The sequence below is a fragment of the Macaca thibetana genome, chromosome 7 (assembly GCF_024542745.1).
Source record: "Macaca thibetana thibetana isolate TM-01 chromosome 7, ASM2454274v1, whole genome shotgun sequence".
Classification (NCBI taxonomy): domain Eukaryota; kingdom Metazoa; phylum Chordata; class Mammalia; order Primates; family Cercopithecidae; genus Macaca; species Macaca thibetana.
In genome coordinates, this window is record NC_065584.1 from 94,293,303 (window position 1) to 94,308,366 (window position 15,064).

The following is a 15,064-nucleotide window of genomic DNA, read 5'->3' on the forward strand; positions in this document are numbered from 1 at the left end:
AAATTTTCATTAATTTTCTATTAAATTATAAAAGTTCTTTGCACATTAAGTTTATTAACTCTCTCACTATCATATATTGCAAACATTTTCTCCATTTTGTCATTTGGTTTTTAATTGTTAATGGATATGTTGATGAATTTAAGTACTAAATATTTTCCTTTATTCTTCCTTCTGCTTTATGTTTTAAAAGGCTTTGCCCATCCCCGGAGTAAAATCAGTATTAACCAATATTTTCTACTAGTGCTTTTGTGGCTTCTTTTATTTATAGAAACATTTAAATCTCTTATTTATCTGGAATTTTTTTTTGGTCATGGTAATAAGAATCTATTTAATAAAATTTATTTTCCTTATTGATCCAAATGTATGCTCTTGGGCCTGTTTCTGTGTTTTCATGTTTATTTTATTATCTTTTTGTCTCCATCATTTTTGTCAAAATTCTCCCTTTTTATTATTGTAATTTAAGAATATGTTTTTATGTCTAGTAAAGTAAGCTCTCCCTCTTTAAGAGTGGTATTCTGGATGATGCTTTCTTATTAGTTATTCCATAAGAATGCATCAAGTTTCAAATTTAAATGTTAGAAAATACAATTTAAGTCAAGCACGGTGGCTTACACCTATAATCCCAGCTCTTTGGAAGACTGAAGTGGGAGGATCACTTGAGACTAGGAGTTTAAGGCTTCAGTGAACCATGATATAGTCACTGCACTTCAGCCTGGGCAACAGAGAAAGATTCTGATTAAAAAAAAAAAAAACAAAAAAGAGAGAGCGAGAGTACAATTTATAGATTAATGTGTGTGGATTAAAGGTCTTTTTAAAACTGGGTTTTCTCATGTGGAAATAAACCATGCCTTCTCATCAATCTTTTCATATGAACTTCTGTAAAGTTGTAGTTCCATCAGGTAGTTTCTCAATACAATCTCACATTTATTCAGTGCTATTGTGCATGCAATTTCCCTATTCATTTTCATGACTTCGCTGAGCAACATTTTTTTTAAGCATTTTAAGCACTTTTATTTCATATTTGCCACTTTACTGGTTTCTTATTCAAATAATTTGTCAATTTGATTCTCTTGAATCATCTAGGTAGATAACATTATTATCTGCAAATAATGATCATTCTGTTCCTTTCCCAAAATTATGTAATTTCTTTATTTTTCCTGTCTTATTGCAAAGGATTAGAACTTCCAAATTATTTAAAAGATTCTTCATTAGGAACGCTTTTAATATTTCACTGCTACAAATACACTGTATTTTTGATAAGCTCTTGCCCTTAAATGCTTTTTTGACTTCAACTTTCAGTCTCCACTCCTGAACCTTCTGTACCCTAGTCCCAATGTATGGGTCCCAGTCCTCCCTGCTCAGTGCTGAATAAGTCTTACCCTTTTTGTATACAAGAATGTTCTGTCTCTATACATACAGCCTCATTACTTATCTACTGATGGCTTCTTTTTGAGTCATAACACCCATGGTTCACTGTAGGAGAACTCTCCTTCAATTCTTGGACCAAAACAATAAAAATTGGAATCACCCTTGATTTATTTAGCAAATCATAAGAAACTACCTCACTATTTTCTGCCACCTTAAAAGTTAGTGTCTTGCATATGAGTTTTTATTTTTCCATTTTAGGAAATGCTAAACTTTTTTCTCACATAGAAACGGTTATTTCATTTGAATTATGCTGGCTTTCTGCCAGGGAAAAGTAAAAATAACTTGGATTTTGCATGTGCCATGCAAAAAGAATTGGTTCCATGGGTTAGACTGGTTAGAACAATATGTGAAAATAGACTGAGGGGGAAAAACAGCAATGTTTAGCAAGAGTGTTTGGTTACATGTGGAGAGGTGGAATGGTGAACCTCTCCAAGTAGAGGTGGCCTTTGGGATGAGCCACGGCTTAAAAACCGTGAGACCTCAAACACATCTGTATATCACCTTGATTTTCCATGTTCTCAACTCTAAATTGAGCATCTTTCCCCTGCAAGGATAATGTAAAAATCAGAGACAACTCCTGGAAAGCATCTAGTTGGACACTTGGCACCAAAGCAGGCACTTAAAAGAGAAGCTGTTAGGTTCTGGCCAGGTTTGAAGGCAGGAACATGGGCCATGTTTTAGATAACAAATGAAGACTTTAGTATGAATTTCTACATAGAACTAACCCCAAACATGCTCAAGAAGTTTAGGATTTAGCCAACAGGCATTACTGTACTTGGGGTGCCATTAAAGGGTTCCCCAGCCTCTGCCCAAGGTAGTGGAAACCCTGTCTTCTCTTTTCTCTTCTGTCAAGGTTGGCCTTTGCCTTGACTGCTGACTTCATTGGATCCTACTTCCTGTCCCACCCTGATGGAACAAGAACTGTGAATGTTTAGATTCTGTCTTCCTCTGAGGGAGACCGGAAGGGCTCCTAATTTTGGTAAAACAGTAAATTTAGTCATTATAGCCATGTGCCTGGCATTTAAGAACCTCCTTGTCAGCACCCCTTAATTTTTCCAATTTGTTAGCCTGGAAAGCACCCCTATTAGTATCAAACTTAAGTCTTAATGAGGTGAAATGAGAATTTACCCCTATCATTCCCCAAATGAAGATAGAGATCTGTATTTTTTTGAAACATAATGGGAGGTATCTGTGTTATTGTTTAAAATCAATTATCCTTTATTCCATGCTTTTTTTTCTCCTGTTGTTTATTTTATCTGTCCTGCTTTCCCAGAGGGGCAGAATTAAGGCCCCCATTTGGTTTTTATTATCATAATCAGTTAATAGCTGTTCTATAATGCTTTACTTATTGTGTTAATTTTCTGTAGTTATGTCCAGAGGCCGCTTACTGGAAGATCACATTTAAAAAAAAAATAGAAGATCTAACTCCCTCTTTAACAGGTCCAGTTTCCATCTGTAGTTTCAGCTGAAATTATCCAACATGATTGAATTGCAAGATCATTGAAAAAATATATAACCTGTAGCTAGTATTTTAAGTATATCTGTTTTGAGTCCAAACATTACATTAGTATGAGGACACTCCAAACACTCATCATAGTATTTCTGTTGACCACAGCTTATGATACCACTTCCTCAGATCAGCCCTGAATCTTTCAGAGGTATGAGTGTGTGCTATTGCTGGGCACATTGTTAATCATTGTAGTTCCATCGCATAGGTGCCTAACCTCTGGGTCCCAGGGACCATCATCCTATTGCTGTTGGAGATTTTAATGTGAATGTATCTTATGTAGATGTTGACAGTTAAAGAACTAGTTCTCAAGTTAAAATGGAGCTTCAAAGCAGACCATAGGGAGAAACAAACTTACCTGAAAGATGACAAAGGACATTTGTATAATAAATGTGATAGAATGGGCCCCATGATAGATGCATTCTGAATTAGATGAATGTACTGAAGTGAAAAGAGTTTCACTGGGTGGTCAGCACTGTGGGTTCTAGGCCTACCTCTAACATGAACTCACTCTTAAGACCTCTGGGGGCCTCAGTGTTCTCTTTTGTAAAATGAGGAGGAGTTGAGATGAAAGTTCTGTTTCCTCTCCACATTTACACTCTGTGTGATGTTCAGCCAGGAGTGATTCTGTTAAGCAGTTCAGTGAGGAAGAGTCATTAGCAGGTCAGGATTGGATCAGAATTAGAATGCTTCTGGTTCATTATTGAGTCTCTGAAGATGGGCATGGCACTTGGCATAAAACAAGGGCCCATTTGTAGTTTTATAATAAGTTAATGTTGATTGTGAGGCCTACATAAAACTCCAATTTGAGAACTGTTACTCCTTCGATGGCAGAGAGAGGAGGTGGAGAGAGGGCTAGACCACGAAGTCACAGGACCTGGCTGTGTGACTCTGGGCAGGTCACTTCATTTCTCCCATTCTTTTCTCCTTTACTTGTCACATAAAGGGTTTGGAGGAGAATTGTCAAAGTAGTTGCTTCTTCTTTTTTTTTTTTTTGAGATGGAGTCTCACTCTGTCACCCAGGCTGGAGTGCAGTGGTGCCATCTTGGCTCACCACAACCCCCGCCTCCCGGGTTCAAGCCTCAGCCTCCCGAGTAACTGGGATTACAGGTGTCCACCACCACACCCAGTTAATTTTTGTATTTTTAGTAGAGACAGGATTTCACCATCTTGGCCAGGCTGGTCTTGAACTCCTGACCTCGTGATCCACCCGCCTTGGCCTCCTAAAGTGCTGGGATTACAAGCGTGAGCCACTGTGCTCAGCCCCAAAGTCTTCTAATTAAGAAAGTCAATGACCTTAGGAGAATGGTCATCCCTGTAAAGCAAATAAAAAGTTTCCAATGCTTTACAAAATCCAGTGTCCAGAGCAGGTAGAGCACATTACCTATGATTTAATGCTCTCTGGGAAGAACTTCATGGGGATGGGCTGAGAAGAAGAGGAAGGAAAGGGGAACTGTACACTCAAGTTTGGCTGGGACTTTCATGCAACGAAGGAAATGAGGTCTCCTGTAATTGCCTCTTATTAAGGTAGAGAATGTATCAAATGCTGTGTTTAAATCAATTCAAGGCCGATTCTTAGCACAGTGCACCACCTGTTTTGGCTGTTTCCATATCCTGCCTACAGTGGTGATGTGTGAGAGCTTTTTCTTCAGGCAATGCCATCAGAGAAGGAAAAGAATGGCAACAACATATTGAAAGGAAGAGGGAAAAAGTTCATATACATTTCAATGGAGGCACGTTTAAGGCATTTAAAAAGGGAGTCTGAGAAATAATGACAAAGTTTGAACAGAATCTTAACTTTGATCTGATTTTCTTCTGTAAAGCAATTTGGCACATAATTTTTCAAGTGCTAAACCACAAATTCTACTAGCTGGACCTCAATGCCTTCATTTGCATCTTGGAACTTCTATTCCCCCAAAAAATGTTTAAGAAATTATTAAGGTGATTTTCCAGAGAGATTAAAGCATAAAGCATTTGCTGGTCAGTTCTCATAAAAACTATAGCAGCATAGAATAGCTGAGATTAAAAGCTAGATTTAAATCATGCGAGGGCTCAGTTAGTATCAGTGCCTAATTAAGAAATCTGTAAAGTTGATTTGATGGAGAAAAATTCTATCAAGGGGTGATTGGAATTTTCCCTTCCAATTGCTGTTGGGGATTTTAAGAGGAATATATCCTACATGGACTTTGGTATTCACAGGACATAGCTCTGAAATTAAAATGATGCTTTAAAGCAGAGCATAGGGGCAAACTAATTTACCTAAAGGGTAACAAAGGAGGTTCTTAACTAAAAATAAACATGATGGATTGGGACTCAATGTTAGACTGAATTTCTCCTTAGTTTTTTAACCCAAAATCTTTCCTAGTTCATATATGTAAGTGATAGACTGTCATCGCCTTGAGGGCTAATTGATATTACTCTTTTTTTTCGTTCCCAGTACTCCACTCATGGTTCTTACCACATAATAGATTCCCACTAAATGTTTGCACAGTAGATGAACTGAAATACTTTGATAATTTTTAAAATGGTTCTTGTAGAGCATGGTGCTGTTTTGGGCCTATCTTGTTCAATAACTTGATTGGCCAGTTGTACAACAACTAGTGAGCATTGCGCAGGCAGCCTGCAGGCTGAATTGGGCCAGTGTTTATCCACCCTTTAAAATCAAGAACCTTCAACTTTGCATAACAATATGAATTTCTAAATTCTGAAGTTGTGGCACTGTTTGGTCAACAGCTGTGCATAGTGACTATTAGGAATAGCAGCCCCCATTAGGAAGGGCTTCTTCACAGGTTGCCATTATTAATAAATGTGATAGATTGCCCCCTGCACTGGCCCCCCCACCCCGCCCCACCACGTTAGGTTGCATTCTGAATTAGATTTAGATGGATACACTGAATTCTGTGGCATATGACTCCAGGCTGACTTCACATTTTTTCTTTTTTCCTTTTTTTTTTGAGACAGTGTCTCACTCTGTCGCTCAGGCTAGGGTGCAGTGGTGAGATCATAGTTCACTGCGGATTCTATGTCCTGAGGCTCAAGCTTCCACCTCAGCCTCCTGTGTAACTGGAACTAGCACCACCATCCCCATCTGATTTTTGTATTTGTTGTAGAGACAGGGTTTCGCCGTGTCTCTACATGCAGGGGCATGAGCTCACTGCAACCTCCATCTCCCGGGTTCAAGTGATTTTCACGCCTCAACCTCCCGAGTAGCTGGTATTACAGGTGCCCACCACCACATCTGCCTAACTTTTGTATTTTTAGTAGAGACAGGGTTTCACTGTGTTGGCCAGGCTTGTCTCGAACTCTAGACCTCAAGTGATCTACCTGTCTTGGCCTCCCAAAGTGCTGGGATTACAGGCGTGAGCCACCACGTGAGCCTAGTATGCCTTTCTATGGTGTTGGCTTTGAACAAGTTAAAGATCTAAGTGTGAGCTTAATTGTTTTCTCCAGCTTCACAAAAAGAGAAGACTCTAAGTGCTAGGCTTGGCGTGAATCTGTAGTGTGAACATTTCTACAACCTCAGTGTGGCTCCAGTGGGAATTGAGCCGAATCCAAGCACTAAATAACCCTAATGATACCAAGTAGGAGCTCATCAGGGAGCTGTTGAAGAGTTTATCAGAGCATATTAAAATACAATACATTCACATAATCAAAAAAGGTACATCAGTCCATCTGTCTATATGTTCCTTTCTGATATTAAATTTGTCCAGGGACTTTTCAAAATTACATCACCTATCTCTACACTTTCCTTTGTGTATAAAAATGTGGCAAGAATGGAGAGCAAATCAGAATAATGCACGCTGGTGAAAGTCCTATAATTGAAATCATTATTGCTTAAGACACCATTGCTTTAATCAGCCCTATCATAAATCAATGCTTTTCACAAGTAAAGGTTTAAAATAAAATGCTGTTAAACAAATTGGGCCTCTTAAAAGGCATGATGCAATTGGGAAGCTACTGAAAATGGATAAAAAAGTGCTTTCTGAATGGATTCACTGGTTCCAGCATTTTGTCTTCCACTTAATTTAAAAAAAAATATTACCTGGTCCTTTCTTAGAAATTACATATTGGAGGTCTATAATGGCCAAGCCTTTAACCCATTAAAAAAATTCACTCCCCGGAACAGTTAATATTTGACGTTTAATTGCTTTTTCTTGTTGGAGAGGAAAATGGTTTTTTTCTTCTCTTCTTGATTGACTTTTCAAAAATCACCTTGTGAGCTATAAAGATGGAGATGATTTTCAAAAACTGAAGTACACATCTATGTGTATGCACGCATATATATGTTCATGTATAAATAAAATCTCCCATGTACCAGAAGCTGGTGCTTCCCTCACAATAACTCTGCAAGGCAGGTGTGACTATCTGCCTGTACTGGATTAGGCGGCAGAGGTCTAGAGAGGTGTCACTCAGGTAGTAAGTGGGGCAGTGGGTGGCTTGACCACAGAGCCAAGGAAAAAGGTCATGCCAGTGGTCCTATCTTGGAGTGCAAATCCTCTCAACCTCTTTAGCCAGCACCAGATTCAGTACTATAGCTGATAATCCACACCACGAGCAAATGTCAAAAGAGCCCAACTCTAATCTTTTCTAAGCATTTTAATGTGAGTCCTTCATGGTAACTAAGGTAGGAGAAGCTGTTGAATCAGCCCTATAAATCATGTCCACCTGGAAGAGAGTTCTCATCTGGGGATTTGTGTGAATAAGCAGGAAGGCTTTGGGAGGCTGAGGCAGGTGGATCATGAGGTCAAGAGATCGAGACCATCCTGGCCAACGTGGTGAAACTCCATCTCTACTTAAAATAAAAAAATTAGCCAGGCTTGGTGGTGGAGCATGCCTGTAGTCCCAGCTACTCGGGAGGCTGAGGCAGGAGAATTGCCTGAACCCAAGAGGCGGAGGTTGCAGTGAGCCGAGATCATGCCACTGAACTCCAGCGTGGGCAACAGAGGTAGACTCCATCTCAAAAAACAAAACAAAACAAAAAAACAGGGAGGTCACAGTTTTCTTATTGGAACAGTAATCATACAGACATCAGATGAATTTTGGGCCTCCTCAGGAACTGTTTTAAAAGAAAGAGGGGGCCTACCAGATGTTGGTGTGGAGGGGGTGAGGAAAAGCCTCCATTTGGCTGCCTAGAATTAGAATATTTCCAAGTCAACACTGTCAATCTCCCCACTTTGACATGCAGTAAATCCAGTACCCACAACTAAAGTGTTTTCTTGCTTTCTTTTTCTTTTTCTCCTTTTTTTTCTTTTTTTTGAGACAGGGTCTTGCTCTGTTGTCCAGACTGGAGTGCAGTGGCATGATCTCGGCTCACCACAACCTCCACCTCCCCATTTAAAGTAATTCTCCTGCCTCATCCTCTCAAGTAGCTGGGATTACAGGCACCTGCCACCACGCCCAGCTAATTTTTTGTATTTTTAGTAGAGATGGGATTTCACCATGTTGGCCAGGCTGATCTTGAACTCCTGGTCAGGAGTGATCTGCTTGCCTTGGCCTCCCAAAGTGCTGGGATTACAGGCGTGAGCCACCATGCCTGGTCTTTTTCTTTCTTTTCTTTTCTTCTTTCTCTTCCCACAAAACCAGGTATTATTTAAGTCTCTTGAAAAGCTGCACAAACCAACTGTTCCTCTCAGATTATCCCTTTCAGAGCTCAGGTGATAAGCCTCCTTGGGTTACACCTCCCATGACTTGTGGTCAGATGCGGGCTGTTTCATTCTGCATTATCCTACCTTACAAGAAAATATTTGTATATTGGCCTCACCAGGTCCCAGTTCCTCTGGGAATCGTCTTGTATGCAACATCTTCACAAGGGTGGCAGGCAGTTGAATCTCTGGCCTTCATGGGACCACTGGACATCTGGCAGAGAACCAGGAAACCACGGTTCCCTTCTGTGAGTCCACTCAGCCGGAAAACTACAAGGTGTGTGACTGTAGGATGAGGCGTTTTGAAAGATGAAGTACAACACCTTGAGAAAGTCTCTGGAAAGAAACTGGCTGATGTCAAATGGAAATTTGACCATTCACAGATTTCTTTTCCTAGATATAGAAACACAAAAGCTTACATGTACACATTAAAAAAATTTTTAAGTTATCTTTTCTTTCTTGCCTTCCTTTCTTTCCCCACTTTTTTTTTTTTTTTTGGTCTTTTTCTTTTATTCCTGGTTGATAGTAATTCCCATTTTTAACCAAGGAATAGTAAAACTGACACTGTCATATTGCTATGATAGGATATATTAGCAAAACCCTTTTGGAAATTCATTTGCAGTGTGTATCAAGGGCCCATAAAAATGCAAGATAACTATGTGATAATAAGGAAACAGGATATGCACTCTTAATGCTTATAAATACATAGGCAAAATATACATACTATTAGGTAATATTTATCATCCACTTAATATATGACAAGCACAATGCCACATGTTTTATAGGCATTGTCTCATTTATTTTGTACACAGACTTTGTGTGGTAAATATTATTATATCTCCATTTTACAGATTATAAAAGAGAGGCCTGGGGAGGAGCCTGGTGTGAGATTTCAACCCATCCTAATTGATTACAGAGCTTGTACTATTAATTTATAACACCTTATCATTCCTCATAATATATGGTTATAAGTAAAAAACAAACATTAACAACCAAAAAAAAAAAAAAAAAACCCACACTAACAAACAAAAATCAGATAAGCTCTTCTCTTACAATAACCACATGAAAAAATAACTAGGAAAGCATAGACTGAGAAAATGGCCAAACCTAAAAAAACTTATTTGCAACCAGTTAATGAAATAACAGGTAGCCTTCGACACTTAAATGTTTTAAGTTTTTTTTCCCCCTCTGGATGGGAATTAAGCCCTATATGAATAATTTTCGACCAAGAGAATCTAATTGATATTATTCCGCTAATTTAAGGAAACTTCAAGGGAACTAGTCTTACATGTAGTTGCAAAGGACTTTGTCCAGACTTAGGTGAGAATTTTCTTTTGGACTGGGACCTAGATTAGTCTTTCTTAACTTTCTTAACTTACATTGTGTGAGAACATAGCTGAAGATATTAATGGAATCTATGGTTTCTCTTTCTCTCTCTCCAGAAAAACACATATATTAACATTTATACAACATTTTGCTTTATATATTTTAATTTAATCTTCTTTTTTCAGGAAACTTTGAAAATTTCAGATATATTGCTGGTTTAAGATTTAAACTAAAATTTTTCTTTCTGTTTTGGCTTGCAGAATGTTCTTTATACCTCAGTTTGGGGGAAGTCTTTCTCTAATAATTTTTTTTTTTTTTTTGGAGACAGTCTCACTCTGTCACCCTGGCTGGAGTGTAGTGTCGTGATCTTGGCTCACTGCAACTTCTGCCTCCCAGGATCAAGCCATTCTCCTTCCTCAGCCTCCCGAGTATCTGGGACTACAGGCGCACACCATCATGCCTGGCTAATTTTTCTATTTTTAGTAGAGACGGAGATTTCACTATATTGGCCAGGCTGGTCATCTTGAATTCCTGACCTCAAGTGGTTCACCTGCCTGGGCCTCTCAAAGTGCTGGGATTCCAGGCATAAGCCACCACACCTGGCCTGTATCTCTAATAATTTAAATACAGTTTCTTCAGAGTGTTGCCTACACCTGGAAAACTGAGGTTGATAAAGTAAGCAAGTATAATGCATAATTTAGTTTTGATGTTTTCATTAATATGATACCACACCTTTGTGAACACTTGTATTTCGTTACATAGCTAACAACTACCTTTTGGATTTTTCATGTTAGAATGAAAAAAATGCATGGCATACATCACCAAGAATCAAAGGTTGTGCCTGGCAGTGTGATTGACTCTGTAATAAAGAGAGAAGCTTCGCTCGGTGAGTGGACGGCATTATGAGAGGCTTTTTTTTCACATCTGCAGAAATGCATTTTCGTTAAACACCTGTGTTAAGCACGTATGCATAAGGCACAGTGATAGATGGATGTAAAACATGGGTAGATGATGTCCTTGTATGAGATTCTACAAGGACTCCGATGCATTGAAGTTTGGAGGCACTCAGGCAGCCTCCTGGCACTATTGGCTGTGCTGCTAATAAGATTACAGGCAGGGCATGATTTCATTCCATGTAATATTTTCGTCCTTAGGAAGAGGGAAGTTGTCTTTACCATTACTGTTTTCTGAAACTGAAAAATTCTCAGGTACGAATCCCAAAAGACTTTACATGCAACCTCCATCTCCTATTCAGGACTGTTCAAGGAGAAGACAGAAACACCACGTTTAGAGGTCATTGGTCCATCTACTCTAGAAACTTCCCCTTGGCAGTGGTCCCTGCCTGTGTTACAGAAGATGGCAAAAATACGAGCCATTGTGCATCTGGCCAGTTCTGCAATGCTCCATCCCAGGGGGACATTCCTTCCTCACTCCAGCTGGTGAACAGCTATGCCCTGGAGCCCAGGACGGACATGCCTTGTAACTTTTTAACCCAGTTAGTATAACTGCCAATATTATTCCTATTCATATAAATGTCTAATCCTTTCTTGAATCTTGCTAGACTATTTGCCTCAATAATATCCTACGGCACTGAATTCCACAGGTAGATTATACGCTGCTTTAAAAAGTATTTCCTTTTCTTGGTTTTAAATTTGTTGCCTTTTAATGTCACAAAATAGCCCTTGTTGTTGCATTAAGTGGCACAGTATAGAAACATTTCAAATTGACCCTTATTTCTTCCAAGCAGTTTCTTCACTAATATTAAAACCCTATTTTCCTCATATATTTCCTGTTTTGGCATATATAATCTTGATTAAATGAAATGATTTACGTAAGTAGTCTCACACAATTTTGTGAACATAATAGGCACTGGTAAAAAGCTTTCCTTGGTATTCAATGTCATTTATTGGGCAAATATTTATTGAGCATCTATTATGTACAGGAACTGTTCTAATGTTGGAGTCAGCTTCAAATAAGACTGGGTCATTTTTCTGAAGGACTTACTTTTCTAGAGAAGGAGATAAGCAGTAGTGTAGTGAATAAATCTATGAACCACATGGTTTCAGATGGTAATAAGTATTATGGGAAGACTGAAAGAGTGGCTGGAGCCAATTTGCATTGCACAGTCAGGGAGTGGCTCTCTGAAAAGGGGACAGTTGCCATCAGCCGTCAAGGAGCCCCCTATGTGAAATCTCCATGAAGGTGAACTCCAGCTCTGGAACAATGCCCAGTAGTTTTTGAGGCTCAATCATTATTTATTGAGTGCATAAATGAATTAAGGTTGAGAAGGAAAGCCTTAGTTACTAAAATCACCAGGAATTTATTCAGTAGATTCAGGAGGATCATTTCTTGAATCCCTGTGTTCTGTAACTCCCAACACTGTGGGAATAAACAAAGCAGGGGCTGTAGTTAGTTAGACTGGGTTTCAAGACCTGACCATGGTCCCCAGCTTGCCAGCTGTGCGGCCTTGGGCAAGTTACCTAATTGCTCTAATCCAAAGAACCCTCCTTTATAAAAATGAGAGTAAACTTCCTTCTTTCACAGGACTTGGAGGTTTGAAGGCAAAGTTAATGTGGAAGTTCTTTTTAAACTGCCAAATGGTGTAGAGGTGTGGTTATTCTTGAGGGAACCAGCTGTTCCCACTGTCAGGCTCTGCTCTTTCATTCTTCCCTATCTCCCTTCCTCATGTTCCATTCCCTATTTTATCCCTGCCCCTGCCTAAAGCCCACCAGGGCATCCATGAGACTTAGCTTTCTGTCTCAGAGGTGGCTTAAGCAGGATGGACTTACCTTTCTGAAATTCTTATCTACGTCTTCCGAACTTTGACAATGGAGCTGTTGTGTATTGATGCAGTGGACTGGATGTGACTTTCGAATAGTGATTGTTTGCTTTTATTTTGTTTACTGCTTAATCTTCTGGGGTCAGGTTATCCAAACTTCTACCTATAAAGACAGTCCTTGCCTGAATTTCCGAGGGAATCTTCCCCCAGAAACCGAGCCTTTGGTTGCAATGGGCTGCCTGGCTGCCTTCAGCAGCCTCTGTGTTCCAGCCTGACTGGCATATGCATACACTGTTTCCTCATGTTGCCTCTTGTTATTCTTTTTAATTGTCCCTTAATGTATGGTTCCCCCCCCGCCCCCCTTTTAGGCAATTTGAAGTACAGGCATGTGCAGCTCTGCATAATAATGTATTACAGGAAACATTTCAAGGAATAAATTATTAGAATTGTTTACATGCATGGTTCAAATTCACTGGCAAATTGCTTAGGCCTCAGTTTTATGAGGTAGCTGCCAGCTAGGCTCCTTCAGGGTAAAACTCTGAAATAGGAGAAGCTGCCCAATGCTGTGCCTTCCGAGCACTTCCTCTGCCTTGTTCTGCCCTTTCAACACCGCCCTCCTTTCCCACCCCCAAAGAACTCTGTGGAGCTGCCAGGCCTTGTGCACCTTAATGTGAAGACATTTCATGGGTCCTCCCCGGACCCGCCCCCAGCAAAGGTGAGGTGCGCAAAGGAATAAATCTCCAATGGTATAATTTTAGACACTGTGGCAACTGGGAAGGGTGGCTATTTTTGGCCATGGAGCTTTCTCCTTGACCTGAGATGATATTGCCTGGCCTGCTGCTAGTTCACCCGGCCAACCCTGCCCGTGGTCCTTTTCACAACGTGTTTGCCATTCCTGGGGGCTGGCTTCCTCCTCTTTCTGCCAAGCAGCTCTGTGCTCATGCACGATGCTGTGTGTTTGACCAAGGGTGTGAACCGGTCGATGTGTGCCCACCTAGACTTGCCCCAGGGCAACACCCTCAGGCGGTGGTCAGGCTACCTCTGAGGGGCAATGCAGCTGGAACAGATGTCCTTTCACATTGGGGGTGGGGGAAGATTTCCGGTCCAGTTTCTGGGTCTCCCTCAGCCTCCATACTTTATCAGCTGCTCAGCGACCATTCTATGAGTCACTCCAGGCGAGCCAGGCAGCCTCCAGGCCGCAGGGTTCATGCATTCCCGCCTACACTGCTTCATTTGAAGCCGCATCCTCACAGAGATTCTTCTGACCACCCGGCTTGCTGTCTTCCCACTCAAGGTCCTGATGCAGCTGCTGTCTGCAGACCCCCTGGACTGCCTGGGGAAGTGAGTTGGAGCTCCTGCAGCAGAGGGGTGGAACAGCTACATGAAGATCCGAAGGTGGCCAAAAATAACAGCGCTTTCCAGATGAGGGTAATGTTATAGCCAAGATCATCACTGGGGTAGGGTGTCTTGTTCTTTGTTTTACAACCTAAAAAGTACACAGAAGACTCAAAGATCATTCAGGAAGGAGGAATAAAGTCAGTACAGAACAGAGAAATGGGAGCAGTTAAAAACAAAGGAATTAAGTTTCCTTATGCCAAAAGAGAGAAAACAGAGGCCTTTTATAGATATAGAGAGAGAGCCCTGGCTATCCGGATGGCAGTTCTGTTTTCTCCAGCTTCCATGGCCACAAAAAAAGGGGAGAATTATGAATTTGCGGAGAGAGAGAGAAAAAAAAAGTGAGAGAGAGAGAGAGAGGATATAAGGAGAGACTGACCAAGGAACAAAATAGCAGGGAGTTAGACAAAAAGGGAGAAAAAAATCAAGAGACAATGTTGCCTTCTCTTTTCTGCTATTGGTTGAAATTTAATAGATACGTATTGAGAACCAACTCTATCTAATCCAGTTATCTATTTCTGCATGACAGATCCACCTGAAATTTATTAACTTAAAACCACAATAATCAAGTTATGATGATCTGTCATTGTTTTGAGTGTTGACGGGGATCAGCTGGGTGGTTCCCACACAGTCTTTCTTGAAGATAAGGATGAGGTCTGCTGGTGGCCAAGGCTGGAGTCATCACTGAGGCTGCCTCACTCACGTGTCTGCTGGTTGATGCTGGCCATGGCTGCAATAGCTCAGCTGGGGCTGTCAGTTAGAACCCCTGCACGGGGTCACTCCACGTAATCCGAACTTCCTCACAGCATCTCATCCTTGCACTTCTTACGTGGCCACTCAGGACTCCAAAGATGAGTGTCCCAAGAGAGTAAGGTTGAGGCTGAATGATCCTTTTTTTTTCTTGAGATGGAGTCTCACTCTGTTGCCCAGGCTGGAGTGCAGTGGCGTGATTTCAGCTCACTGCAACCTCCACCTCCCAGGTTCAAG

At 40.6% G+C, this 15,064-nt stretch overlaps 1 protein-coding gene across 15 annotated transcripts in view; it reads left to right on the forward strand.

The window, feature by feature from the left end:
- Positions 1 to 15,064, forward strand: part of LOC126959365 (uncharacterized) — a 138,524-nt gene that overhangs the window by 28,188 nt on the left and 95,272 nt on the right. For 12 of the 15 annotated variants that reach the window (XR_007727500.1, XR_007727496.1, XR_007727495.1 and 9 more), the window contains exons 2-4: positions 8,700 to 8,854; positions 10,698 to 10,789; positions 13,977 to 14,110. Coding sequence is in view for 9 of the 15 variants with exons in the window: in XM_050798295.1 (XP_050654252.1) it covers positions 8,700 to 8,854; positions 10,698 to 10,789; positions 13,977 to 14,110 (381 nt within the window). In the remaining 6 variants the exon portion in view is untranslated. Of the gene's footprint in view, positions 1 to 8,699; positions 8,855 to 9,457; positions 10,579 to 10,697; positions 10,790 to 11,158; positions 11,399 to 13,976; positions 14,111 to 15,064 lie in introns of those variants that run through there. The other 3 variants (XR_007727499.1, XR_007727498.1, XR_007727497.1) reach the window with 3 other exon arrangements.